Here is a 27,195-nt window from a genome sequence, read left to right on the forward strand (position 1 = left end):
AGAAAAGCACAATACACACAGATGATTATTAGCTATTAGCGCACGCAGTGAATAAAGAAAATGTTCGCTTTCAGGCGGAGAAAGTCATCCGCGCAGTCTACGACAAAGAACCTACCTCACAAAACGAAAACCTCGCGTCTGTGGTCGATGGTATGCTCTCCGCTCAACAATCCACGGCCAAGATCGCGGCAGTGGTGGGGAGCGCTTTGGAGGAGAGGAGGGATTTCAGGGGGCTGTTTCGACAACGGCAAACAAGAGAAAAAAATACCTAATTTCCTCCCTTAATATCACTAGAACCACCTCGTACCGACATAGATAATAAGACATACTACTTCATTCGATAAAATGTTCATCAGTTACACTGAATGGACAACAAACCAAAGGCATAATGTTCGTGCTCTAAAGCAAGACAGACTCTCCCACCACAAGCGGACCAGCGCCTCTGGTGGGCAGGAAGCAAGTACAATGGGTAGTAGTGGGGAGGAAAGATCGTGCGGGTTGGTGAAATCTTGAGCTGAGGAATTCTTCATTCTGGCCTGGTGAATTGCCAGTGTCGGATGCATTTTGTCGGTGAACGCTGGAAAGTCTGATTATTTTTCAAGTACCATCGGCCCCTTTCTCTCTCCTTTACTTTCATTCTTCATATTAAGATTTAAAAATCTCTCCATTTCAACTTAATTATCAATATATTCTAAGTGTGCACCTACAGAACTGAAGTGATTAATGAACATTCCCTCTTAAGATCAAATCTTAACGGAGTTCTATTCGGGCTTCTTAGTGAGTGTGTTGTATTTCTTGGATTAAGCGATCTTAACTTCGGTCACCATGGACGTCGGTTTATTGTGTTGCGAAACAGAATGCGAGTGTAGGGCTTACCCAGATCCAGTTCTGCTCGGCGATGAGAGAGTTTTACAGAATTTACTAAGGACAGAAGAGAGGTATACTCCTTCAAGTTCGTATTTCGAGTGTGTACAGAAAGACTTGACTCCACAGATGAGGAAGATTGTTGCAGAATGGATGCTGGAGGTAAGAATTACTTTCTTGTTTCTCTTGCCTTTCCATACAGCTCTAATTCTGTTGCGGCGATTTTTTTTCCATTGGGTAGTGCTTTAGTATAACGAAAATTATTGATTACACAGCGTAATTTAAGTTTGTTTGTTCAACGAACTTTTTATTTCCAGGCCACTTGTTTGAATGTATCTTGCACTCTTATTAAGTGAAAATACTCCCTAGTCGTTCGTATCACAAATGCTAAACTGATTCATTTTTTATTGGTATTCTATTTAACTGAATAACTTACACACTCACGTATTGATAATTGATTAATAATGTTAATATTATTTATTCCTTATAAAATACATTTTTCCATCATGTTTTTATTGATTATGATACTTAGTTGTATGTTTTAATGTTAACATTGATCCTTTCACGGCTCGTACTTGTATACAAGGTTTCGAAACTTAATGAGTTTCTCCTTATTTTCTTCCCGGCATAAGCCCAAAAGCTCATAATTATCATGTCTATATTTTTTAGTGTTAGCGCTAACAATTATGACTTCCATTGTTATTTTTTGGACTAATTGTTCGATGGATTTGATGTTTTAACGTAGTAATCATCAGTGCGATGAGGTTCTTAATCATGAACTCTAGTGTCACACGAATGTTTATCTATTTCAGCTGTTCCTAGTCTCTTGTTCGATTTCCACAACAAACTTACCACCTGTTCTGTAATCCTTTCTCCGCCTTCTATATTTCGTTCAGGTTTGTGATAATGTAACGACAATCTCTATCAAACTTCAATTTCATTATAACCGGTTAGGGGGAGGGACAGAGGTAGTTCTTGTGTTAAAAAACATGTATTCCTTTTCCTGAATTTGAGAGCTGTGATGGTGCAACCATTTGCTTGAATTATGGAATTATTTCTTGCTTGTATTTCGTGGAATTGAGAATAATATTTCAACATTTAATTAATGAAGTGAAATTGTTAGCAAGGTAATATATTCATTTATAGTTTTTATTGCTGTTAAACCCTCTCTAACAGCGCTGGAGAAAACGATAAAAGGTAAATAAATTTGGTTTCTAAGCGTATATATGCTATTTACTCACGATCACTAAATTGAAGAAAATGACTCAATGTTGTACCATTCATTTACTGATGCGAAGATGTGAGAGTTGTGCAGTGTTATGCGGATGATGCAGCGTTCGTATACACTTTATTAATTATCGTGTAGTCTGATAGAAATTTCACACCACACACATTGACGTACCGGTACTCGTGATATAACAGAAAGCGTGCGCCAAGCATGAGCAACGTTCTGTTTTGTGGATTACCTGCTTTGTAGTGCTGAGAAAACCTTGCTGGGAACCGGTAGCGTTACAGGTACAGTGAATATAGAACTTCGTTCGCTACTTGAACTTCCTGTGCGTAGGAACTTCCTTTCCATTAATTATGTTTGTTTTGATTAGTCTCTTGCATTCCGCGAAGATTTTCTTGGAGGCTATCTCTTCACGAAAGTCGGGAATGAATGGCAGCCTAGCCTCATGTGATGTCTAAAAATGTTTCTTTTGTTATTAATATCTGTTTGGATTGTTTTATAGTGTTGTGATGAAGCCCGCCACTCGACCGGCACGTGTAGCAACAATGGACATTCGGTTTCCATCTTATCTTTCCCACGGATTCACTTTCTTTCATACTGACAGCTGGTCTCTCGTCCGGCGTTTGGCCAGGGCTGAGTAGGTTTTGTTTTCTTCGACCCGCGTTATCGCTACGTTACTTTCAAGTCCGCGGCTTCATGTGTTTCAATACGTTTTTTTTTTAATTTTTAAAACACCTGTCGTATGTTGCTAGGTAGATTTCCTCACGGGAGCTTATTGGTAGTGTTGAAAGATCCCTTGTTTTGCGATTGCAATAACCTCACAAATTCCGATTTTTTACAGCCTACATTATTTACTTAATCTGATCCTGATTTCAAGTTTCCTATGTAAGCAAACGGTTAAGGCGCTGGCCTTCTGACCCCAACTTGGCAGGTTCGATCCTGGCTCAGTCCGGTGGTATTTGAAGGTGCTCAAATACGTCAACCTCGTGTCGGCAGATTTACTGGCACGTAAAAGAACTGCGGGACTAAATTCCGGCACCTCGGCGTCTCCGAAAACCGTAAAAGAGTAGTTAGTGGGACGTAAAACAATTATTATTATTATTATTATTATTATTAGATTACAATAATAATTACTCGTACGGATGTTCTTTAGATAACTGTTTTATAGACTATCTTTTTACCTTGTGTATGTTGAGTGGGGAGGAAGTAGCAATTCTCGATGGCGAGATTTGTCTTGCGATGGCTGTTCATCTTATCTTTCTGTATGTGATTGCGCGGTATGAAATGCAAACAGTTGCCATGGACTTACGTGTTGCAGGGGACCTAGCTCTTTCATAAGCAGTATTTCTTGAATAACATGGCCATGTATATAAAAACATAAATTGGAGACAACGTTTTGGACGATCTGAGATTCACTGTTGATAATTCCTTTTTAAGATTAATCCGCAGTGATCATCAACCTGTTACCGCTCAAGTTTCCGTAATGCTATTATTACTCATTTTCAGGTCTAGAATCCGCTTGAGATGTTCGCTTCAGGGGGCAGTCTTGAGGTATACATTTATTTTTACACCTAATGAATGGATTTTCACGAAATATCCAGGGAATGTCCACAAGAACCAACCTATTTTAGTTCACGATAACAGTTCTCGTGAAAATTTCAATTCCCAATTATGTTATTGCTTTAAAGTCCCACTAACTACGTTTTTGGAGATGCCGAACTTTTGTCCCGCAGGAGCTCTTGTACGTGCCGGTAATTCTACCGACACTTGGCTCACGGATTTGAGCGCCGCCGAAGCTACTCATCCCGACAATGTCAAGTACATTTTTTCGTTAAGTTCTAATTGCAGTTTTATTGACATTTTGGAAATTATTAAGCAATGCATGTTAGGAAAAAGACGTATTTGATTTTTCTTTGTGTAATGTATATTCACATTGTCAGACTTCTTGGCTGAATGGTCAGCGTTGAGCTCTTCGGTTCAGAGGGTGTCGGGACCGAGTCGTGTCTAATTCTTAGGACTCGAGGACTGGGTATTTTTTTTGTCCCAACACCCTCCATCTTCAGACAATACACCACGCTACCAACCACCACAGACACTCGCATGGATGCGGATATCCGCGAAGTTAGGTTCTAGGAGGATCCAGACCGTACGGGATAATTTTCCTGAACATTTCTAATAATAATAATAATAATAATAATATAATTATAATAATAATAATAATAATAATGTTATTGGCTTTACGTCCCACTAACAACTTTTACGGTTTTCGGAAACGTCGAGGTGTCGGAATGTAGTCCCACAGGAGTTCTTTTACGTACCAGTAAACCTACCGACACGAGGCTGACGTATTTTAACACCTTCAAATACCATCGGACTAAGCCAGGATCGAACCTGCCAAGTTGAGGTCAGAAGGCCTCTAGCGTCTGAATCACTCAAGCCCGCTGATGATTTCTAAACAATTATGTTTTGTTTGTTACTCAGGTATACTCTAGAAATCTCAAGTCGATATATTTTTGCTTGTGGTGGGGGGGACCCTTGACAATGGTTATAAAGAGACTTGGGAGTTCATAAAGCCGTAAATGTGAGGTAAGCCTAACTGGCTCCGTCTGCAAAATTAGTGGAGGAACAAATGTTCCGAAAGAGAACCACTCAATATGTCGCTACTTGTAAGGGGAAATTAATGAAACCTGTTACCATAGGAGTGCTGATGACAGGTATCAGGCTAAGTTAACAGATCTGTCCGTTTCAATATCTGGGATGTAATCTAGTTAAATAATTGCAGTATCCGCGGATAACCATTTGCGGAGGCGATGCGGATAATATTTTGTATATCCACGTTTGACTCTAGCAATAGTGGTTATATCCCTACACATAGGGTTAGCGTCAGGAAAACAGAGCCAAATCCGCATGTGTGACCTCACAGATGTGGGAAAAGCGATAGAAGAAGAATATATTGCATTTTTTGGTATCAGAACTTGAGATTTAATGATCTCTAATATCTGAAAAAAATCCTGCGGCCAAATATTTCACACATGGGTTTTATATAAAAAAGGTATGATTAACCTACATCAGTATGAAGGTTTTGTACGTATGGAAAAAATGGAAATGAAGTTGGATGGAGTTTTCTCTGCGGAATCGTTACTACATAAAAATTCCCTGAAACACATGTTTGCGCATAAATGACGGAATTAGCTTTTTTTTTTTTTTTTTTTTTTTTTTCTCCAGACTTCCATTTTAAATATTTTCAAGGCACCTGTTATAGCCATTCGTCCTGTTGGAGTCTTTCAGCAACGTCTTCCCCACTCTCGATATTTCTCTTCATTAAGTATTAGAGGGATTCAGTTAGGTGAAGATGTAGTAAATAGCCTGGCCTAAGCTGACGACGTGATCTTAATGGCCTGCATCTTGGACATTGTAAAAAGATGCGATGAGTATGGTACGATAATTAACCTAAGACTAAATGGATGTCAGTAGGTAAGAAATCTAAACCAGGTTGGGAATACAAACTTGGAACAGGTAGATAATTGCAAGGAATGTGGTTTATGTTTTTAAATTTTCGCCCAGTGAGATTGGATCAAGGTGTAGTAAAGATAACGCAGTGAGCTCGCAGTTGCGATCAACTGTATTTTGCAAGAAGGAAGTCCGCTCCCGGACGAAACTATCTTCACATCGGTCTGTTTTCGGAGACCAATTTTGCTTTACGGGAGTGAAAGGTGGGTGGACTCAGGATATCATATTCATAAGCAAGAGGTAACAGACATCAAGTACCCGCGTTACTGCTATGTGCCAAATTTTGGCACTTAAAAACTTAAATTTATTAGTTCTGTTCTATAAAGGAATAACATTTTCTATGTTAATTTACTTTTCAGTAAACTGTAAAATCAATAATTTACCACTACCATGTTATAAGAAAGTGTCCACATATATTTTAGAAGCATAGTTTTACCGAGCGATTCGGCTACGCGGTTTGCGTCATGTAGCTGTGAGCTTGCACTTGGGAGATCGTGGATCCGAACCCCACTGTCGGCAGCGCTGAAGAGGTTTACCGCATCGTCGCTATAAAGCATCTGTGTCGGTGCGGCTTAAAATAATCTCTCTTCATTTTTCCAAACGAACGGTTTTTCAGTATTATCGTAATCATGTATGATTTTATAATATATACAGATATCTAAGTATTTAACGTGTTTTAATTTCATTGGGTATCGTATTTTCGACAGAGCATTAAAAGGGCCAGTAGGCAGCTTAATAAATTAATTTGTTGTATTTAATTATTAACAAAGTATAAAGACTTTCGATGATAACACCATCTAACCAACTACCTTTCATCCTTGAATGTAGAGTTTTATTACTTTCACATACGCTTCAATTATAATACGATAGGAGGCGCCAAGTGCCTTCGGCGCTAAGTAGCTACCCGAAATCGTTTGTGTAAAACTTTTGTAGTGCAGGTGAATTTAAATTATACAGATTTACCAAATCTTCACTTTTCATCGATTAGCCCAACAGTTGAAGCGTTTTCCATTTTTGATGGAGCCGCCGAAATAGATGTTCTGAAATAGTTAATCATCGATGATCTGCATTTAGGGCTGTCGCTTAGGTGGCCGATTCCCTCTAGTTAATTACCTAGTTTTTTCTTAAGTCATATCAGAGAACTTGGAAATTCATCGAACATTTCCCTTGGTAATTTATTCCAATCCCTTACTCCACGTCCTATAAATGGATATTTGTCCTCTTGAATTCCAGCTTTTTCTTCATATTATGATCTTTCGTACTTTTAAAAGCTGCGCTCAAGCTCATTCGACTACTAATGTCATTCCACCGCAACTCTCCACTGACAGCTCGGAACATACCGCTTAGTCGAGCATCTCCTCTCCTTACTCCCAAGTTTTCCCAGCCCAAAGTTTGCAACAGTTTCGTAACACTACTCCTTTGTCGGAAATCACCCAGATCAAATCGTACTGCTTTCCTTTCGAATTTCTTCCACTTCTTGAATGAAGTAGTCCTGGTGAGGGCCCCATGCACAGGAGCCATACTTTAACTGGGGTCTTATCGGAGATTGTACGCCCTTTCCTTTACTACAACCCCTAAATACTCTCAAAACCACGTGAAGAGATCTGTACACTTTTTTTTAAACATGCTCATTAAGGCGACACTCCAGTCATTTTTTATGTCACGGAGTTATTCCGCTGAAAATGAAAATCCACAGCGTTTCCAGTCATTTGACCGGCTCAGGAATGGAATGAATGAAGCCCCCATCTAGCGGCGAGGACAGGAAATGTGCCGGCTGCCGAAGCCTGTCGCACTCCTGGGGCAATGATAAATGACTGACAGATGAAATGAAATGCTAATGGAGAGTGTTGCTGGAATGAAAGATGACACGGAAAACCGGAGTACCCGGAGAAAAACCCTGTCTGCCTCAGCTTTGTCCAGCACAAATCTCACATGGAGTGACCGGGATTTGGACCACGGTATCCAGCGGTGAGAGGCCGACGCGCTGCCGCCTAAGCCACGGAGGCTCTGAATCACTGCAATAATGCTTTGTTTGCCAATTGTAATTTTACATTTAAACCCCATTTTTCTCCTATAATATTCTCCCAAATGTAACAAAATTTGTATGGTGTATGTATCATAGTTATATTAAGAAATCTGCATATGTAATTTTTGATTGCAGACTTTTTTTCAAGTAGTCGGGATTTTTAAGTTCAACATTTTAGAACGTAAAATTAGACGCACTTTAGTACGATATATATCCTTGTATAAATTGTTGTTTAGTCCTCAGCCCGAAGGCTGGTTGGATCCTCAACAGTTCCGCCATCAGCTGTCGTAGATGGCCTAGGCAGAACTGAAGAGGCGTACTAGGGAAATGAGGAGTGAGGTAGTTTCCCCTTGTTTTCCTCACAGAACCAGAAGTTGCTATTACATATCAGTCTGCCAGGCCCACTGAAATGCATGCACCAACTGACCCTATGAGCAATATTTTATACCATTCATAGCAGGGACTGGCTGCAGAAGGAATGGCATTACTAGCATCACTCATACCTGTCACTTTCAATTTGTCAAAGCCAAGGATAAAGCTGAGACGACCAATGAAAGTAACAAAATTGCTCTAGCCCACACCAGAAGACATAGTGCACTGCAAACACTAGGTCCCGCCAGCAAAGGCACTTGTATAAATTATGTACGGAAAAATCGATACATAGTGCTTTTAAAACAAGTATTATCTACCTAATTACGAATTTACATTAACATATTATTAAATCACATGAAAAAATGGAATTAAAAAATTTCAACAAAAAATATTTTGGAAAAGCTATTAATTGTATATGAAAGAAATGTTTGTGATATCCCTACTTTATGTAGGTAACATTCCCAGAAAGTTTCGTGAAAATCCATGTATTAGGGTAAAAATATCTTTTTATCTCCGGAGTGTCGCCTTAATATGATTACCTCCCAATGAGGATCATTCCTAATATTAACACTTCGGTACTTCCTGTCTTTCCCATCAGGTACTATCATCCCATCAACACAGTAATTAAAACTGAGAGGATTTTTTCCACCTCTTAGTGAAAGTTAACAACTTGACTCTTCATACAGTTTTCCACTGTCCATCTCACGAGATTGTTTAAGTCCCCACTGCAGTAGCTTACAATCCTGCAACTCATTTATAACTCAGAGTATTACATCATCCGCAAATAGCCTTATCTGTAATTCCATTTCTTTACTCATATATAAATTAGAAAACAAAGGCCCAATAGTACTCCCCTGTGGGACCCCCCCCCTCTTAATCATTACAGGATCAGATAATGCTTTACCTACTATTCGACAATGGACGGTGTTCTTACAGCAGGAGTTATTTGCATTTCGTGTATGTCGTGGGGATCAGCACGCACTTTGCCGGCCAGCTTTTTTCTCGTTTCCGTTTCTTGAGAATTGCTCCAGTTGTTCGGAACTTTTGATTTAATTCGCTGCCCACGGGAAAAAAAGACGCCTGAATCACGAGCCAAAATTATCGAAGCGTTAACTAGACGCTTGAGGGGGTTTGTCGGCTTCCTCACTGAACGTGTCGAGATGGAGGGGGTCTTGCTTTGCCACATTCCTGGAACGTCGCCTGCGTGTTTATAACTCTGATCGTATTAATAACAACAGCGTTTTACTTAGAATGAAAAGGTACGGCTGTATGTTGTTTTTTTATCAGTTTTTTCGCTGTTCCCTTTTTTAATTTCCCTTCTCGTTTTAGTGAATGAGGGTTGACATGAGAGGTAATCTTATAATCATTAATATAATTTTGGTTCTCTTTTGTGTTTCTTACATGTGTGAGTCCGTCATGCGCTTGTCTGTGTGTGGTACGCGGGTATAATGAATACTTAGTTAACAGAAATTCCTGTTTTGTATCACGATTCCCTACGAAACCAAAAAAAAAAAAAAAAAAAAAGGCTCCGTTTCATCCAATTCTTTTCAGAAATGCTTTCCATCCAATTCTTTTCAGATGGGTTGCATGTTGTTCACACGTTTCGTGAAAGATAAATAGACCCGAACGAAACTGGGAGCTGTTGGATGTTCCGAAAGAGGCTTTTATTAATTGTTTCGGGACTTTTTTTTTAAACCGCGGAACATCAAGTGATTTATGTAATGGCGTGATTTTTTTAAACCTTAAAAGTTTCCATTTTTAACACGTCGGTAGCAAGTTTCACCTTACTTTCCAACAATACCACAAATAATCGAATAATTGAATCGAAATAATGTCCTGCTCCACAGCTAAATGATTAGCGTGCTGGCCTTTGGTCACAGGGGTCCGGGGCTCGATTCCCGGCATCGTCGGGAATTTTAACCATCATTGGTTAGTTTCTCTGGTATACGGGGGCTGGGTGTATGTGTTATCTTCATCATCATTTCATCCTCATCACGATGCGCAGGTCGCCTACTATCAAAAGCCCTGCACCTGGCGAGCCGAACCCGTCCTGCGATCTCCCGGCACGCCATAATAATCCAAGTAATTGTAACTATTTGCAATTCTTTGCTCTGCTGTATGTTGTGCTTTCGTTTTCACGATACAACGATCGCAGCGTTCTCTGATAGTGATATGTTCTTGTGTTAGCTATACCTTAGCGCCATTCCATCTTTCTTGTCCACCCATACTTATGTTATCCCGTTCTTGCCACATTTCGTGATTGTAACTCACCATCCATGACTCAGTTGTGATACTGACTACTTATAGCACTCTACTTTCGAGCATTTTCACTCAGTGCCACGATTCAAACACAGAAAGAAAATATTAACCGGGCTGAGTGGCTCAGACTTGGCAGTCGGGTGAATTAGAAGGTGCTCAAATACGTCAATCTGGTCCCCCCACCCCCCGACCAAATCTCTGAGGCTCCAGGTGGTAGAGGTGAGATCCCTCGCTGAGTCAGAGGGAAAACCAACCCTGGACGGTAAACATATGAGTGTGTGGGCCTCGCACGAAGTACTCTACATCTCCCTCCAGTAGGAGGATCGTAGCATTGTCGTCAGCTTATTGTGGGTTCTGTTAACTAGCCACTCCCGATTCTCAGGACACCAGCATTGTTCTTAAAAATCTGTCATGACAATGTCTGCGGGTGCTCTTGGAGACCCGGTGTCCTTGTCTTATTGTCTTCAAGAGCGCATTAGTTTCTGTTGTGTGCTGATCATTATTCCCTTGGCTAATACCCAGTAATGAGTCTTCCCTTCTAAACTTTTAAAAGTCCAGCAGGTCAAACATTCCGAGGCTCTACCCTGCTGATAATAGCTCTTCAAATACTTCACCCCAGCAGTTTCCGACATCCTAATTATAGGCAATTGTTTCCCCTTCTTCACTGCTGGCAGCAAGATCAGCTGTAACTGTGCTGGCATTCTGTTTAAAAATATACACATCATCTTAGAGGAATGTGCCAATGTTGTGAGGTGACATACCATTGGATTCCTTATCATTCCTCCAGCAGTTTCTAACGACCGTCGTACTTGACGAAAGGAATGACGTTTCGCGGACCGCGCTTCTACTTTCTAATGTCGATAAAAACTGTACGCTGTTAATTTCCACGAGGCGATAGTAATTTTATGGAGAGTTCGACATATGTTTCTGCTAACATTCTCTGTTCTAACATTCATGCATCCTATTATTACCTACGCTAGTACATATCCAACAAGACTTCGTCCACGAAAAAAAAAAAAAAAAAGATTTTTCGGAATAATAATAATAATAAACTTGTAACATGTAGGGATCATGTATTAAAACGCCGAAGGCTTATGTTCTTCTCTACAATATCTACTGGAATCACAATACCACGGTACTAGTCTTATATTGATAGATTTTTTTTTTCAAGTTGCTTTACGTCGCACTGTCACAGATGGGCCTTTCGGCGACGATGGGACAGGAAAGAGCTAGCCCCAGCTTTTGACTTGGTGTGAAAGTGGGAAACCACGGAAAACCATCTTCAGGGCTGCCGACAGTTGGGGTGGGGCGGGGGCGTCGACCCCATTATCTCCCGAATACTGGATACTGTCCGCACTTAAGCGACTGCAGCTATCGAACTCGGTGCGAATCTTTCTCGCATAAACCGTAGATAATGTATAATCAACCGCACAAAAATTGGCTGTCGCAGATGACGACTTTCAAAATCCCGCTCTTCGGCGACAGTTTACGGATATCCTCGCGACAATGTATGAAATGAAATCTTTATTTTGTATTGATGGTGGTGGTGATTACTGTTTTAAAAGGAAGTATACCCTACAACTGGGTAAACCATCCTCTATTGGTCAGGCATTTATATTAACTCAGTGGCTTAGCTGCTGGATTTCTATCCGGAAGACCGAGGTTCGATCCCCGGTCGATTCTGGTTTGAGATTTTCATCTCAAATCACGTGGCATCTGGAAGGCCGAAAACCAGCGACCCCAGAAATACCTGGCATAGGCTGAGGAAGGAACAATGAAAATATATATATATATTTTTTTTGGTATTGATGATGTTTCTTCTAACTGGCCTAACTGGCTCAGGCGGCAGCGCGCTGGCCTCTCACTGCTGGGTTCCGTGGTTCATATCCCGGTCACTTCAGGCGAGATTTGTGCTGGACAAAACGGAGGCGGGACCGATTTTTCTCCGGGTACTCCGGTTTCCCCTGTAATCTTTCATTCCAGTAACACTCTCCAGTATCATTTCGTCTGTCAGTCACTAATCATTGCCCCTCGCCGCTAGATGGGGGTTGTATTCATTCCATTCCTGACCCGGTCGAATTTAACTCCTGTTTTATTACTGTTCTTTCATCTTCTAAAACCTTAAAATTAGTCGTCTCCACGGTGTACAAATCCTGGATAACTTTTAGACTAGATTAGGAGCCTCCTTCAATTCGTGCGATCTGTTTCTCCCGAAAAGTCTCACTAATCCACCCTGAGGTTATGGAAGTCTTACATTATTTCGGTATTTTCCGCGTTTCTGACAGCTATAGAACTGTGTAAAATGTTTGCCTCTATTCCTGTGAAGTTACTGAGATCTATTTTTAAGAACAATTCGAGTTATGCAAGCAGTTGTTACCTGTTACTGCAGTACATTCACCTTGTAATGAACAAACCATTAACGGCAGTATATTTTCGGCTGTTCAAGTGTCTCCTCTCCAGCTGTTTCAACAGACCCTGTTCTGTTATGTTCTTCCCCCTTCTCGCCTTGGCCATTGACGCGCTTGCACTCCCAGTGAACAATACGACAAACATCTGCATTCAACATTCTCCCTCGTTCTCTAGCCATTGTCTCGTAGACTTGTACTGACCACTATTCTGGGGAATGTGTCTAACTGCCAGTTAAACTGTTCAATTACAGTTCTTGATGATATTCAAGAGTGTCGAAGTGTAGAGAACTATGCGAGAAAGCTGTAGTAATGAAACTAGACATTACTACTTAGATTGATGATGATGCTTATTGTTTAAAGGGGCCTAACATTTAGGTCACCGGGCCCTAATGGTACGAATTGTAATAACAATTTAAAAATACAAAACTCATCCACTGGCCCGAATTCAAAACGCGATGATGAAGAATGATTGGATGAATATGAATTTAAAATAATGAGCGGATCAAACTCTCTTTGTCTAAAATTAAAAATAATTCCAAAATTATTCCACTGACTAGAAATTTAAAAAATGAGATGATGAACAATGATTATGAACTCGAAGTAATTAGTGGATTCGCCCCGCAATGCCCCACCGTCCCAGAAACTATCGTAAAACAATGGTATATACTGATCAAGGGGCTGCTTCCAAAGCACAATCCTGAATCGATGTTTGTTGTCGAAAGGGGTCCAAAATCCAGGTCAACGGCTCCTCGTAATGGTAATTATCGCTTGGAAAGTAAGAACCATGGTGTCTCTCGTTGCGGTACTAATCATAAGTAACGTAGACTTATGGTGTTCCACACATTGTGGTACTACTCACAGGCAATGTAATACGCACAGGTAAGGCAGACCTATGGCGTTTCTCACATTACGGCGGCACTCTTAGGCAACGCAAACCCATGGCGTTCCTCACAAAGGTGTACTAATCACAGGGACTCGTACTATCCCGTGGTGTTCCTCTAGTGGGTACTGAAATGAAATGTATGGCTTTTAGTGCCGGGATATCCCAGGACGGGTTCGGCTCGCCGGGTGCAGGTCTTTCTATTTGACTCCAGTAGGCGACCTGCGCGTCGTGATGAGGATGAACTGATGAGGAAGACAACACATACACCCAGCCCCCGTGCCGTTGGAATTAACCAATTAAGGTTAAAATCCCCGACCCGGCCGGGAATCGAACCCGGGACCCTCCGAACAGAAGGCCAGTCGTTCAGCCAACGAGTCGGACAATCATAGGCAACGCAGACCCACGGTGTCGCTCGTATGGTGGTATACTAACGTCCAGACCCGTGGTGTTTCTCACAGTGGTATTAATCACTGGCAACGTAAGTCCGTAGTGTTCCGTATTAGTGCTACTAATCACGGGCACTGTAAAACCCATACTGATTCACTCTCTATTGCAACTAATGAACCTATTGTGTAACTACTCGAAAGTAAAGGCCATCCATGGCGTTCCTCACGTGATGGTACTTATTACAAGTAGTCTCATGGTTCTAATTCAACAATCCCTTGGTCGACCCATTTAGTCCCCTTTTACGACAGGCAGGGTATAAGGGTGTATTCTTCGTCTGCGTCCCCCCACCCACAGGGGGTACCTGATTTAGAAACTTAAAGAGTGACATCTGAGAATCTGACGCGCTCAAGATGCCTAGAAATTCGAAAATTCTCGTTAACTCCCGGAGGGGTTCAGTTGATACGGAACGGGGGGGGGGGGGGGGGTGGGGATGTTCGGAATAGGGGTTCAGAAGCAAGGCAACATAAGCATTACACCTATAGGTCATTTTTCCACGGAACCGGTCCTATTTTACACAAGGCACGTGTTTAAGCCTGATTTAAGCGGACACCTCGAATAGCGGACACAGCTCTCATCCACTTGTCTTAAGCGGACATTTTAAAGGCTCCAGGGAAAAAATAAATACATCGGACTATGTCATCCTTTCTTTTAAAATCATTCAGCAGACATGAGGGAATTCCTTTTATATGTTTTTACTGTTTCGCGTCCAAGGACGAGAGAAAGAAATGTCCATAGCGATGCTGTAGTAGCTGTGTACGGGTCTCTTTCGATACCTTTCCTTATGGCCGTCTTGCGTTCTAATTAGTGTCCGGGAATGCTGCCAGCGACTGTTTGTAATGCTCATAATTTACCACGGGATTTTCCAACCTAGCTTGCATCATTTCATTCATAACTCAGATTGTCGCTGATAAGAAAGAAGCTACCTAGTTCAGTTAAACTTGGAAAAGAAGACTCACCTGTCGTAACGGACATCTTGTTACGGAACTGACGGTGTCCGCAGAAGAGAGGTTCGTTTGTATCATATTTGGCTTTGCCATTTTGTGCCAAATCTACAGTACAAATGAATAGCAACATGTATTTATTTTTGTGTGATCAGGCGATTGTCCAAATTAATGCAAGACACCACGCTCTTAATATTAAATTGAATCAAAATGCCGCGAAGTATGTCTGCTTAGGTGTCGTAACTGCCTACGGATTGAATGATACCGTGTTTAATGAAGAAAAGAGGACCTTTCTGTCGGAAGGTTTGAAATAATCATTGTTCATTTTCGTTGGGCACATTATCTTCCAGCTGAGGGTTCATTCTATCACACGCACGTTTTTCTTGTTGCAGTTGAAGGGTTTCATGTAAGTTTGTCTCCGAAAACCGAAAAAGTAGTTAGTGGGACGTAAAGCCAATAACATTATTTTGCTTACTTGTTAATGAAATAATGCAGTAGTTTATAAATATAATAATAATAGTAACATTATTCACCCAATGAAATAATGCAGTAGTTTATAAATATAATAATAATAATAATAATAATAATAATAATAATAATAATAATAGTAACATTATCCATCCTTGTGCTCGTCAGGCACATCGCGCCCGAACACGATGTATATTTCTATTGTATTATTTCGTTTCAGGCTTTATATTTAAAAAATCTACTTTCTTATGATAATATATACGTCAACATAAGTGATAAGTTTAGTTTAAACGGCATAAAATAATATAGAAGTTTCCTTCAGCAAATGTTTTAAATTATTTTTGTTTCTGATTTCTGAAGTGTGTGTATCAGGCTCATTACGCCCGCTGGCGTGGAAACGGAATTCCAATCTGACATCAAGTGGTACGGATTGTCCGGGCGTAAATATTTGGGGATTACGGGAAAACCGTTCTTAGGTAGACAATGACATAGGTGGTACGAAATGTCCTTAAAAATCAAGTGGTGCGGAATGTCCGTGGTACGAAATGTCCGGACACCAGTTTGTAACGCCTTGCATACCAGTACGGTATTATTATTATTATTATTATTATTATTATTATTATTATTATTATTATTATTATTATTATTATCTCCGTGGCTCAGGCGGCAACGCATCGGCCTCTCACTGCTGGGTTCAGTACCCGGTTACTCCATGTGAAATTTGTGCTGGGCAAAGCAGAGACGGGACAGATTTTTCTCCGGCTACCCCGGTTTTCCCTGTCATCTTTCATTGCGGCAACGCTCTCCAGTATAATTTCATATCATCTCTCAGTCATTAATCATTGCCCCAGTGGAGTGCGACAGGCTTAGGCAGCTGACAATTCCTATCCTCGCCGCTAGATGGGGGCTTCATTCATTCCATTTCTGACCCGCTTAAAACTGGAAACAGCCTGTGAATATTCCATTTTTCAGTCTCATTCAAACTCGGTAGTGAAATGCAGAGGTCCAGTTGTACAATTAAAGGAACAATATTCTCTCATTCCTTCAGGTATTTTGCATTTTTTGATCAGTAGCCTATGTTAAATTTGGAAAGTTTAATTTCAGTTACAACATGTTTGTATTTCAATTTTTATTTAGTAATAAGCCACCAGTTTCATCCTTACGCATTCTTTTCTTTGCCTTGACCTCAAAACTAATGACTAATTCGGTCAAGGCACAAATATTAACTCAGAAAGTAGGTGTGTAAACAATCTCGGCCGTGTCCGGCTGTGTGCATGATGTTCCAGCCTCCTTTACGACCGTGGAACCAAAGATATGTGGGACGGAAATCTTCTTCAAATGCTGTTGTTGTTAAATACCGAAGAAAGTGGGTGTTAACAGGGAATGAAACAGCTTCTCCGGCCAGCCTTTAGTAAGTGCTTTAGAACAGCGTAAATCAGTCGACTGAATTCTTGAAGTTAGGGTGTCAGCTATGCAAATTTTGCTGCGGGTAGGTTGGCTTTAGAAGATTAAGGAATGGCGGTGCTTCCCTGACGCAGACCTGAGGATGTCAACAGATCCGTATTGTTCCAATGTGTTGCATAGGTGTAAGGTTTGCATACAACAAAGAACAGGTGTGTTTTGTGTCATGGTCCAGTGGCTTCGCACACACTGCAATTGATCTAGCACATTTCCTATCTCATGACAGCACAACTTGCATGAACGACAACGGTGTCTGTTACTCCTTTAATAGTTTAACGTCTCACTTTACTCTTATACTGTAAGTTTTCGGGGACGATTAGGATAAGAAAGCGCTAACTAAAACTAGGAAGGAAGGTACTAATTGTTGAGAGAAAAATGCCGGATTGTCCAGGCTGTGGCCTTAAGGTACAGCCTCACAATTTACACGGAATAACTTTCAGGTTTGCCGACGGTAGGCTTCGAGTCTACAGTATCACCGCGCGAATGCAAGCATATATCTTGGTCCATACAACGCAGATATGGCTCAGTGTGTCGAAGAGGAATGTTGGTAATAGTGTTTAATATAAATAATAATATAATATTATGGTTTTAGGTTCCACAAACTACTTTTACGGTATTCGGAGAGGCCGAGGTGTTGAAATTTTTATCCATAGGAGTTCTTTTACGCGCCAATTAATTTGCCGAAACGAGGCTGATGTAATTATTTGTGTACCTCCAAATACCACCGGATTGAGTCAGGATGGAATCTGCCACTTTGATCTACTTCCTGGCATTATTATTATTATTATTATTATTATTATTAATTTCATCCCCCTCCGTAAATACACTTCTTTGATTAGACGGTTAACTCATGCTTTATTTCCTCACAATCCATTCTACATACCTACCAGATGGCAACTATGCAGTGTTCCAAGTCAGTGAGCCTGGTAGTTTAACTCTTTAGAGTACTTGGTAAAGGGATTGAAGTTCGAATGTCGACCTGGCGGTCATAGACCATGGTTTGCATGGAAACTGCGATCTTCGCGCATTATCACTTATTTATCTTTTGTGTGTGCTGTAGGACATTCCTTATGTGTGTAGAGTTAATTTTAAAATGTTCACCAGATCGAGTTGTTCCGTTCATCATTTTGAAATTATTTTCAGTAACACTAGTTTCATCAGAATTGGAGCAAATTTTCACGAGCGCATTGTCATCGAAATCGACTTTCAACCTTTTAGGTCGTGTTACGTACATTTAGTACGTATTGAAGAGATCCTTTCCTACAGAACAAAGATGACCTAGGCCACCATAGCTCAATTGGCAGAGCAGCCGACGCGAAATCGGGAGGTCGTGGTTTCGGATCCCACTGGACGTAACACGACCTAATAGGTGGAAAGTCGATTTCAATTCTTATCCCTATTGCTCCTGTCGTTTTTTCAATTTCGGAGTGCCAGATGTTCATCGTGCTGCATCTGGAATGGATATTTCCTGTAAGGTACTGTAACAGTCCAACACTGGATGACAAGTTTGAGAGCTAATCAATATGTGACACAGATTCCAGCTGTTTTGCTCCCCATTATAAAGTAAAATGCTGCCGAATACATTTACAGTCTCCAGTGACGCAATACTTAGCCAACCGGTAGGACGTCTATTGTTTCTGGAAGAAGCCCATTAACCGAGATTGCTATCCGACTGATTTGGAAATTCTCTGTCTTCTGTGATGGTATTTCTGGCTACAGTTTAAATGTAGTTCACTGTTTGGAGTGGAGCGCGCCGACTCACAGAAACAAACCCCATAGCGCTACAGTCCTGGTGGGCTTTGGCCTACCCAGCGACCGCGTTGACTCACAGAAACAAACCCCATAGCGCTACAGTCCTAGTGGGCTTTGGCCTACCCAGCGACCGCGTTGACTCACAGAAACAAACCCCATAGCGCTACAGTCCTAGTGGGCTTTGGCCTACCCAGCGACCGCGTTGACTCACAGAAACAAACCTCATAGCACTACAGTCCTAGTGGGCTTTGGCCTACCCAGCGACCGCGTTGACTCACAGAAACAAACCCCATAGCGTTACAGTCCTAGTGGGCTTTGGCCTACCCAGCGACCGCGTTGACTCACAGAAACAAACCCCATAGCGCTACAGTCCTAGTGGGCTTTGGCCTACCCAGCGACCGCTGTTGAACCCGAAGGCCATAATATTACGAGGTGAAGCATGGTCAGTGGGACGAGTCCTCTCGGTTGTTATTCTTGGCTTTCTAGACCGGGGCCGTCATCTCGTCGTCAGATAGATCCTCGCGTATAACCATGTAGGCTGAGTGGACCTAGAACCGGAAATCAAACTTGAGGCCTCCGGGAGAGAGCTAGCCGGCATTTAAAGTAAAGTGGTGATGGTGGCGATGATGAATGTCTAAAGGGGAAGTACAACTAGGCAAGCATCCTTTTTTTTTTACAATTTGGTTTACGTCGCCCCGACACATACGTCTTATGGCGACGTTGGGATAGGAAAGGCCTAGGAGTGGGAAGGAAGCGGTCGTCGCCTTAATTGAGGTACAGCTCCAGCATTTACCTGGTGTCAAAATGGGGAACCACGGAAAACTATCTTCAGGGCTGCCGACAGTGGGGTTCGAGTCTAATATCTCCCGGATGCAGGCTCACAGCTGCGCGCTCCTAACCGCACGGCCAACTCGCTCGGTGCAAGCATCCACTATATAACAGTAATCAGAGAGAGAAATGGAAGGGATCCGACATTTCGAAAAATGAAGGTATCGGTCAAAGAAAGTCAAAGGGCACGAAGGGCGTGGAAATGAAAGGTTCCCTAGGTCTCGGATGCTCTAATACTGTCGGGGTCGTACAGAAACAAGAGTTGACCAAGAGATGTCGGATAGGATATGTGAAAGTGAGGAGCCTGGCACAAGTAACTGTAAGCAATGCCAGGACTCAGGTAAGAGCGCCGTGGTCGCCAACCCACGCTCTTAAGGTCAGAGCCCCTGGGGCTCCTTTTAGTAGCCTCTTACGACAGGCAGGGGATACCGTGGGTGTTATTCTACCGCCCTCACCCACAGGGGGATTCTCGGACACGGATGAGTAAAAGGGCGTAGTTTTCGACCTGGGACTCTGACTCACTCTAAAAATAACTAAACAAAGGGCAAGACAGCTCTGCACTCTGACCGATCAGCCGAGCAGAGGTGGGTGGCCATGGCGGAGAGGGACTGGTCCCCACCGTCGGCTGTCCTGAGAATGACTTACTTGTGCCAGGCTCCTCACTTTCATCTATCCTATCCGACCTCCCTTGGTCAACTCTTGTTCTTTTCCGACCCCGACGCTATTAGGTTTGCGAGGGCTAGGGAGTCTTTCATTTTCACGCCCTTCGTAGCCCTTGTCTTACTTTGGCCGATACCTTCATTTTTCGAAGTGTCGGTTCCCTTCCATTTTTCCCTCTGATTAGTGTTATATAGAGGATGGTTGCCCAGTTGTACTTCCTCTTAAAACAATAATCACCACCACCATCACCACCACCACCTGTCCTGAGAATGGTTTTCCATTCCCCTGCACTAAGGCAAATGCCGGGACAGTTCCTAGTATATATTGGCTTTACGTCGCACCGACACAGATAGGTCTTATGGCGATGATGCGACAGGAAAGGGCTAGGAGTGAGAAGGAAGCGGCCGTGGCCTTTATTAAGGTACAGCCCCGGCTGTGAAAATGGGAAACCACGGAAAACCATCTTCAGGGCTGCCGACAGTGGGGTTCGAACCAACTATCTCCCTAATAGTGGATACTATCCGCACTTAAGCGACTGTAGCTATCGAGCTCGGTATTTCCTAGTATAAGCCACAGCCGCCAACCCTCCTTCCCTCTAGATTTAACCCTAGAACTGCTGCAGGCTTATCTGTCAAATGCTGCAGTTATTTTCCCCAATATACACTATGAAAATAAAATCATAGCTGTAAACTCATATTAATCCCAATAAATCCATATTATACACCAATAGAAAACTGAAAGTTTGATCAATATGAAAATGACAGAAATAATTTTAAAAATTGTCACGATTTCTAACTATCGAAATATGAAATTATAATTTTTTTGAACAAAGGGAATTGTCGAAATATTTTGCACTAAGAAAATAATTTCCGATATATAATTTATTCCTGAAACATGATATCCTGAAATACACAGGTATGTTCTTACATTTTCCCTACACAATTCTTCACTTTTCGTTTCAAAATATAAGTAAAACACATTTTTTTTTCTCGAAACTGATTTTTAGTTCTTTTCACGAACTTTGAACCTACAGCTTATTTTCGTTTTCTTATGGCAGTTTCTTTTTTGTGTTGCGATCAAAGTATTTATAACAATATACACAAATATCAACAGTTCACACTTATCCCTTCACTGGTTTCTTCAAATATTGACGTACTGCCAATAATAATATAACCTACACCGATTTGAACATCATTCCGGTTATCGGAATTTTCCATTACTTCTGAGGTACCTCGTACTTTGCTGTCACTTTCATAACTTTCAGGAATAATTTCCTCGGAATTAACAAAAGAATCGCTGTTACTATCAGTACTGTCGCTAAGATCTTCGGAAATCAAACGCTCGATTTCAGAATAGTCAACAAAAGGCTTGGTTTCTCAGAACCGACGCATGCGAGGTGCGAGGTGCGAGGCCCGCCTCGCACAAATCCAGACTACACGAGCTTATGCAAGTGGTTTCTCAAGCTGCGCGGTGCGCAGTGTGCGCAACCTCGCAGAGAGACCTCGCAGCGTCACCGCGCACTGATTCGTCCGGCCAGATTTGTGCGAGGCGACAGCAGTGCGAGGCGACATTGTTTCTGTTCTTGTTTTTACTGTTTTAAGCAACACGATGAGCTTTACGGACGAAGTGGAGGAGGAACTGATTAAAGAAGTTCGAATGCACCCAGTGTTGTATAACTCACAACACAAGAGCTACAAAAACAACGTTGTGAAAGACAACTCATGGAAAATGATATCACTGAAGTTGGGTAGAACAGCTAATAAATGTTGCTAGTTTTATGTATTATACGATGGTCTTGAGAAGGAAAGAGTTCGTAAAAATAGAAACTCCAAAAACGGAGGTACCAGATGATTAATGTTAATTTACTGTCATTTGGAACCCCGTTCTTGGGATTCTTTTTTTTTTTTTCATTGGTGTGGTAGCTGCCTCTGTGGATCGGTGGTAGGGTGTCGTCTATTATTATTATTATTATTATTATTATTATTATTATTGATGTTACTTATAACAAATATGAGTTCAGTTTCAAAGGATTAAATAATTAACAGATTTAGAAATATATCAACCAATAAATCCATTACTTTAATATCAAATATGCCAATATATATAATTTTACAAAATTTGAGTTCAGTATTGTTCATTTAATAAAATCACGTGTTTTATTTTAATAACGATGTTCATTCCGTTATTATGCTACTTGGGTCACAGAAAAAGTAAACTATAGGTAAACAAATACATGTTTGTCCGTTAGAAAAAAACTTTCACTCCACCCTGTTAGCATATTCTCTTTGTCATACCGATTCTCTCTCCCTGCTACAAAAATATTTCTTGAAGCTGTCTCTTATCATGAAAGCATCATGTATAGAATTACCTCCGTTGTCAGCTGCCAGAGGAATCATGTTTTCTTCTGTTAATTCCAAATAGCCAATAAAGTGTTAATTTGGGCAAGGAATTCGCTCATTCCGGAGAAGGTTGTGGACGATACAGGCTGACATCACAAGATCATCAACAGTTTCCATTGATACTGCTATAGGGGTGAAGAAAACCCTCCAGTACTGACACATAATCCGCTTCCTCTTCCAACAGTAGCGCACAGGCTGCGAGACATGTGCTCGGCAACTGATCCGCTTCGCAGCCTGGGAAACCACGAGCCTCGCAGCGTCATTGGGATGAAAGGTCGCTACGTCGGCCTCGCACCTCGCACCTCGCATGCGTCAGTTCTGAGAAACCAAGCCTAAAGAGGGCTGCCATCTTGATTCTAAGAACATAAGAAAATACTTTCACTTCTACAACTAAATAAACTTCTTCATACTGTTGCTTGTTTTTCAAAGACTTTCAAAAGTTAAGATAAAAGTATCAGTATTTAAATGGTATCTACATTAGTGCCATCTGGCGTCCAGTAATAAATCTGTGGCAGAAGAAAGACACCGTCTGTCAGAAAGACGATCGCACTTGACGAAGCAGTGCACCGTCTTCCAGAAAGACGGTCCGCAGTTCTAGGGTTAAGTAAAGTGTTGTGTGAGGGTGTTTTCTAATTGTGCCCATGTTCTGTTGTGTCTTGCAGGTGTGCGTGGAGCAGCAGTGTCAGGAAGAAGTGTTTCCTCTCGCCATGAACTACGTGGATAGGTTCCTGAGTGTGTGTTCTATCAGGAAGTTCCAGCTCCAACTGCTGGGCACTGCGTGTTTACTGCTCGCCTCCAAGTTCAGAGAGCCCCGTGCATTGTCCGCGGCCATCCTAGTCTACTACACCGACAACAGTATCACGCTGGACGACCTCTGGGTGAGTAACAACTTAACATCTTCGTCTGCATGGGTGCTGGGTGGCTACCCGCATGAACTCGCAAAAGCGCTCAACAGAGGAGAGTAGCGAGCCTGGAGGCCCCGTTCACACGGAGCTAATCAAAAGAATATGTAGTAGCCTGGGTATCAGAAGACTGTATTTCAATGGCACCACTCATACGGAGCTACTGGAGCTGGAGTATCCGCGACCCAGCATGCTCGCTATTCCAGTCTCTGAAAAGAAGTCCATGTCGTACGTACATGTTTCGTCTTTAGCAGACAAAATTGATCAGCTCCAGATTGCCCAACTGAGATTAGTTTCTCCGCAATGTGGCAGGCAGTCTAGATAGCACCAAATTAGTAATACACTTGCATAGGATAACTGAGGCAATACGACATTATTATTATTATTATTATTATTATTATTATTATTATTATTATTATCCGTTTAGGGCCAATACAAACCACGTTAAATAACTGTTACACATTTTCGAAGTTGGCGTTTTTTTAAAAGCCCAGAATCGCTGCCATCTTTCCTTGGCAGCCTGCCATCTTTCCATCGTCCAACCACTGTTCTGCTTTTGTTCTTCATGGAAGCCCTTCAAGTTGTTAATCTGTAACCGGTACTGTGCTCAATTTGAGATGTCTTCTCGCCTTAGTCCAGCCTTGTTGAAGTCCTTCCTCACCTCCTGAAATCACTTGTCAGAAACTCCAGGTCTACTATCAAGTATCTGAAAGATTTGTCTTGTCAAACGCTTTCCATCCATTCTGATCTGAAGAGGTGTCCATTGTCATTTCAGTCTTCTTTTCCTAACAGACTCAATCAGTTGTTCATTTTCCCAATATAGTTCTTCATGTCCCCTTACCCTATATTGTCCATTTACAATTTTTGAACCCATGTCTTGCGGCGAAGAATCTTTCTTTCAACTTTCTCAGCATCTCTTGAACCAGCCTTCGCAGTCATTCGGAGGCACTCACTGGAGATATTCCGTCTTAATCACAGCGTTGCAGTGTCTCATGTGCGCCTGTAATGAGCTTGCTTTCCTCTTATGCATGTATGTTGGGTATTCAGCCCAAAGGCTGGTTTGATCCTCCACAGCTCCGCCAACAGCTGTCATAAATAACCTAGGCGTCACTGAAGAAGCGTACTAGGGAAATGAGGAGTGAGGTTTCCCATTGCTTTCCTCACCGAGCCAGAAGTTGCTATTACATATCAGTCTGCAAGGAATGGTATTACAATACTAGCATTCCTCATACCTCAGTCACTTTCATATTGTCAGAGCCAAGGATCAGATCAATGAATGTAACGAATTTATTCTAGCCCATACCAGAAGACATATTGCACTGTAAACACTACATCTCGCCAGCAAAGTCATTAAAGGTTGTGAATTCTACAAAAAGCAGAGACCATATTTTCTCTCCTGCTGTTGTTGGCTTCTCTTTCACATGTTTTAATTTGGACTATCTCACCAAGGTATCTGAAACTCTCGGCTCTTTCAGTCCTACCATAACTTGTCTTTAGATGATATTATTATCAATACCCTTCAGGTTTCACACATTCCTTCACGTCCCTGTAATGTATTCTAAGAAAGGAGTAATTATCCGCGTTAGTTCTAAGTACTCTTCCGTCCTCATTCTGTAGAATGCACGATATTCGGATTCCATTTCTTGTAGGCTGCCTCTTTTGCAGCGACGAATAATCTACAGTTGTTTCTTTCGATGTACAGACGGATCCAGAATCACCACTTACATCACGCTCTTTAGTGGTTATAGTAGTGATAGTTCAGAATTATGTTGTTCCTTCCTCATCTTCTTCACTACTAGGAACAGACATTTTCTCGATTGCACGTGATCGCATCGTGAATCACTAGCCGGAGGATAAATTGTTACCCGTTTAAAAGCGCCCGACTGCGCGCGGCGGTCAATTTTTGGATGTATTTCAGCGTTACATAGTGTTTCGTTCAAATTGCAGTTCGTCCGAAAGGGAAATTCGTAGAAAAATGCTGCACAGTTCGTCCGCAACGGTTTTACGGATTACTAAATAGGCCTAATGTTGCGTTTCTTCCGAACCTCATGATGCGTTACACCTTGACCAAAAGGTTGTATGTACTTCCACTCTGAGGGATTTATTTATTTAGCATATGGCTGGAGATGCAGTGTCTGTCTTGGTACGATCTACACTTCTACATACGTATATTTAAATTGTGCAGTTTTTTCAAGAACACATCTTCACTAAAACCTCTGTTAATGGAAACAAAGCAGGGAAAGGGTTTTTTGGATAATAATCGAATGTTATTTTTAGACGTTAAGAATAGTTTTTTTGATGGTTTAGATGAAAGTAAATGGAAGACATATTGTTGATGAAGTATTTTAATAGGTACTGGAAGCCTGAACTTCTCAACTGTAGCCTATTTACAAAATAAAATGTTCAACAGTGCTCACACTGTAAATATACGTTGGGTCCTACTATTTTTTTGTGTGTGAAGGTGCTTCTTTAATTTTTTTGTTATTTAATCATTTTTTCCCCGTGTGGTTTCGGCTAAACGGAATTTCGGATAATGGAGGTTCTACTGTATTCGTAAGACAGTATGCAACAAGCAAAAGAGGCCAACCGAGTTTGATATGTAACCGGTACACAGAGAAACAGCAGAATAAGTCTGGCGGAGTTGTGTGGTATTGAGTTGCGCCTCTGCACGACTACGTGGTGGAAAACTTATAACCAACAACAGTGAATTGATTAAAGAAGAACGCATGTGTTCCTGATGTCGCAGGTCAAAAGAGCTTGCAAGGAGACCAACCATCAGTTCCAAATGTTGCAGTATTTTTCTTTGTAGGTTCAATATAGTAGATTGACACTGCTCTAAATATTTTAAGAATAATTTGTTATATTTGACAGTTACATCTAATTTAGCAATGCCAAATGGGGCCTATACAAACCTTTATGTATGTACCTACTGAAGAAATATTCATGTGTTTCTCTAGTAACGCGAGGATCTAAACTTTGTTAGAATTCTAACTAAAACATTTTTCATCGAAAACCTACGCTGCATTTGCACAAAAACCTCTACTTTTTCTCCTTTTTAAAACACATTTAAAGGAATAGAAACGGTGTACATTAGCACAAATCAAATTACTTTGTCTAAACCAGTTTTCCGAAGTTGAATTCCATCAAGAATAACTTAGATAAGATACTTATTTAACATTTCTAATATACACAAACATTTTAAAGCCGAATGCGTTGCTTCAATGGCGCATGTAAGCATTTTAAATATTTTATAAAAAGTATGGATTATCCGTGCGGGCCCATGGCGTCTGCAGGACATTTGACACCCTGTTGTGTATGGCGAGTACGAGGCTACATTAAAAAAAAAAAAAAATCCGCAGCCTGTTACCATTCATTCGACAGGGTCAGGAATGTAATGTCTGAAGCCCCCATCTAGCGGTGAGGATAGGCTGTCGCACTCCTCTTGAGCAATGATTAATGACTTGACATATGAAGTGAAATGCAGAGTGTTGCTGGAATGTAGGGTGACAGGGAAAATTGGAGTACCCAGAGAAAAACCTGTCCAGCACAAATCTCATGTGGAATGACCGGGATTTGAAGCACGGAAGCCAGTGTGAGAAGCCGGCGCGCTGCCGCTTGAGCCAAGGAAGAAGTGCCAATTAAAGAGGGCACGCAGGCCTGGTTGGCGCTAACAATGGACTTTATCGCACTGCAAATCTAAGCAATGAGCAATAGATGTTGTTAAAGTTTCATTACACACTATCAGGATAGTAGGTCTCGAACGAAACGCGACGACACCAGGTCA

The 27,195-nt window shown here is 41.5% G+C and overlaps 1 protein-coding gene across 1 annotated transcript in view; it reads left to right on the forward strand.

Moving 5' to 3' along the window:
• The first annotated feature begins 571 nt into the window (after nt 1-571).
• LOC136884227 (G1/S-specific cyclin-D2) overlaps nt 572-27,195 on the forward strand; it is an 87,385-nt gene continuing 60,761 nt past the window's right edge. The window contains exons 1-2 of the mRNA XM_067156287.2: nt 572-1,026; nt 23,172-23,387. Of these exons, the coding sequence (XP_067012388.1) occupies nt 826-1,026; nt 23,172-23,387 (417 nt within the window). The 5' untranslated portion in view covers nt 572-825. The remainder of the gene's footprint in view (nt 1,027-23,171; nt 23,388-27,195) is intronic.

The sequence above is a fragment of the Anabrus simplex genome, chromosome 12 (genome assembly GCF_040414725.1).
Source record: "Anabrus simplex isolate iqAnaSimp1 chromosome 12, ASM4041472v1, whole genome shotgun sequence".
NCBI classification, from domain to species: Eukaryota; Metazoa; Arthropoda; class Insecta; order Orthoptera; family Tettigoniidae; genus Anabrus; species Anabrus simplex.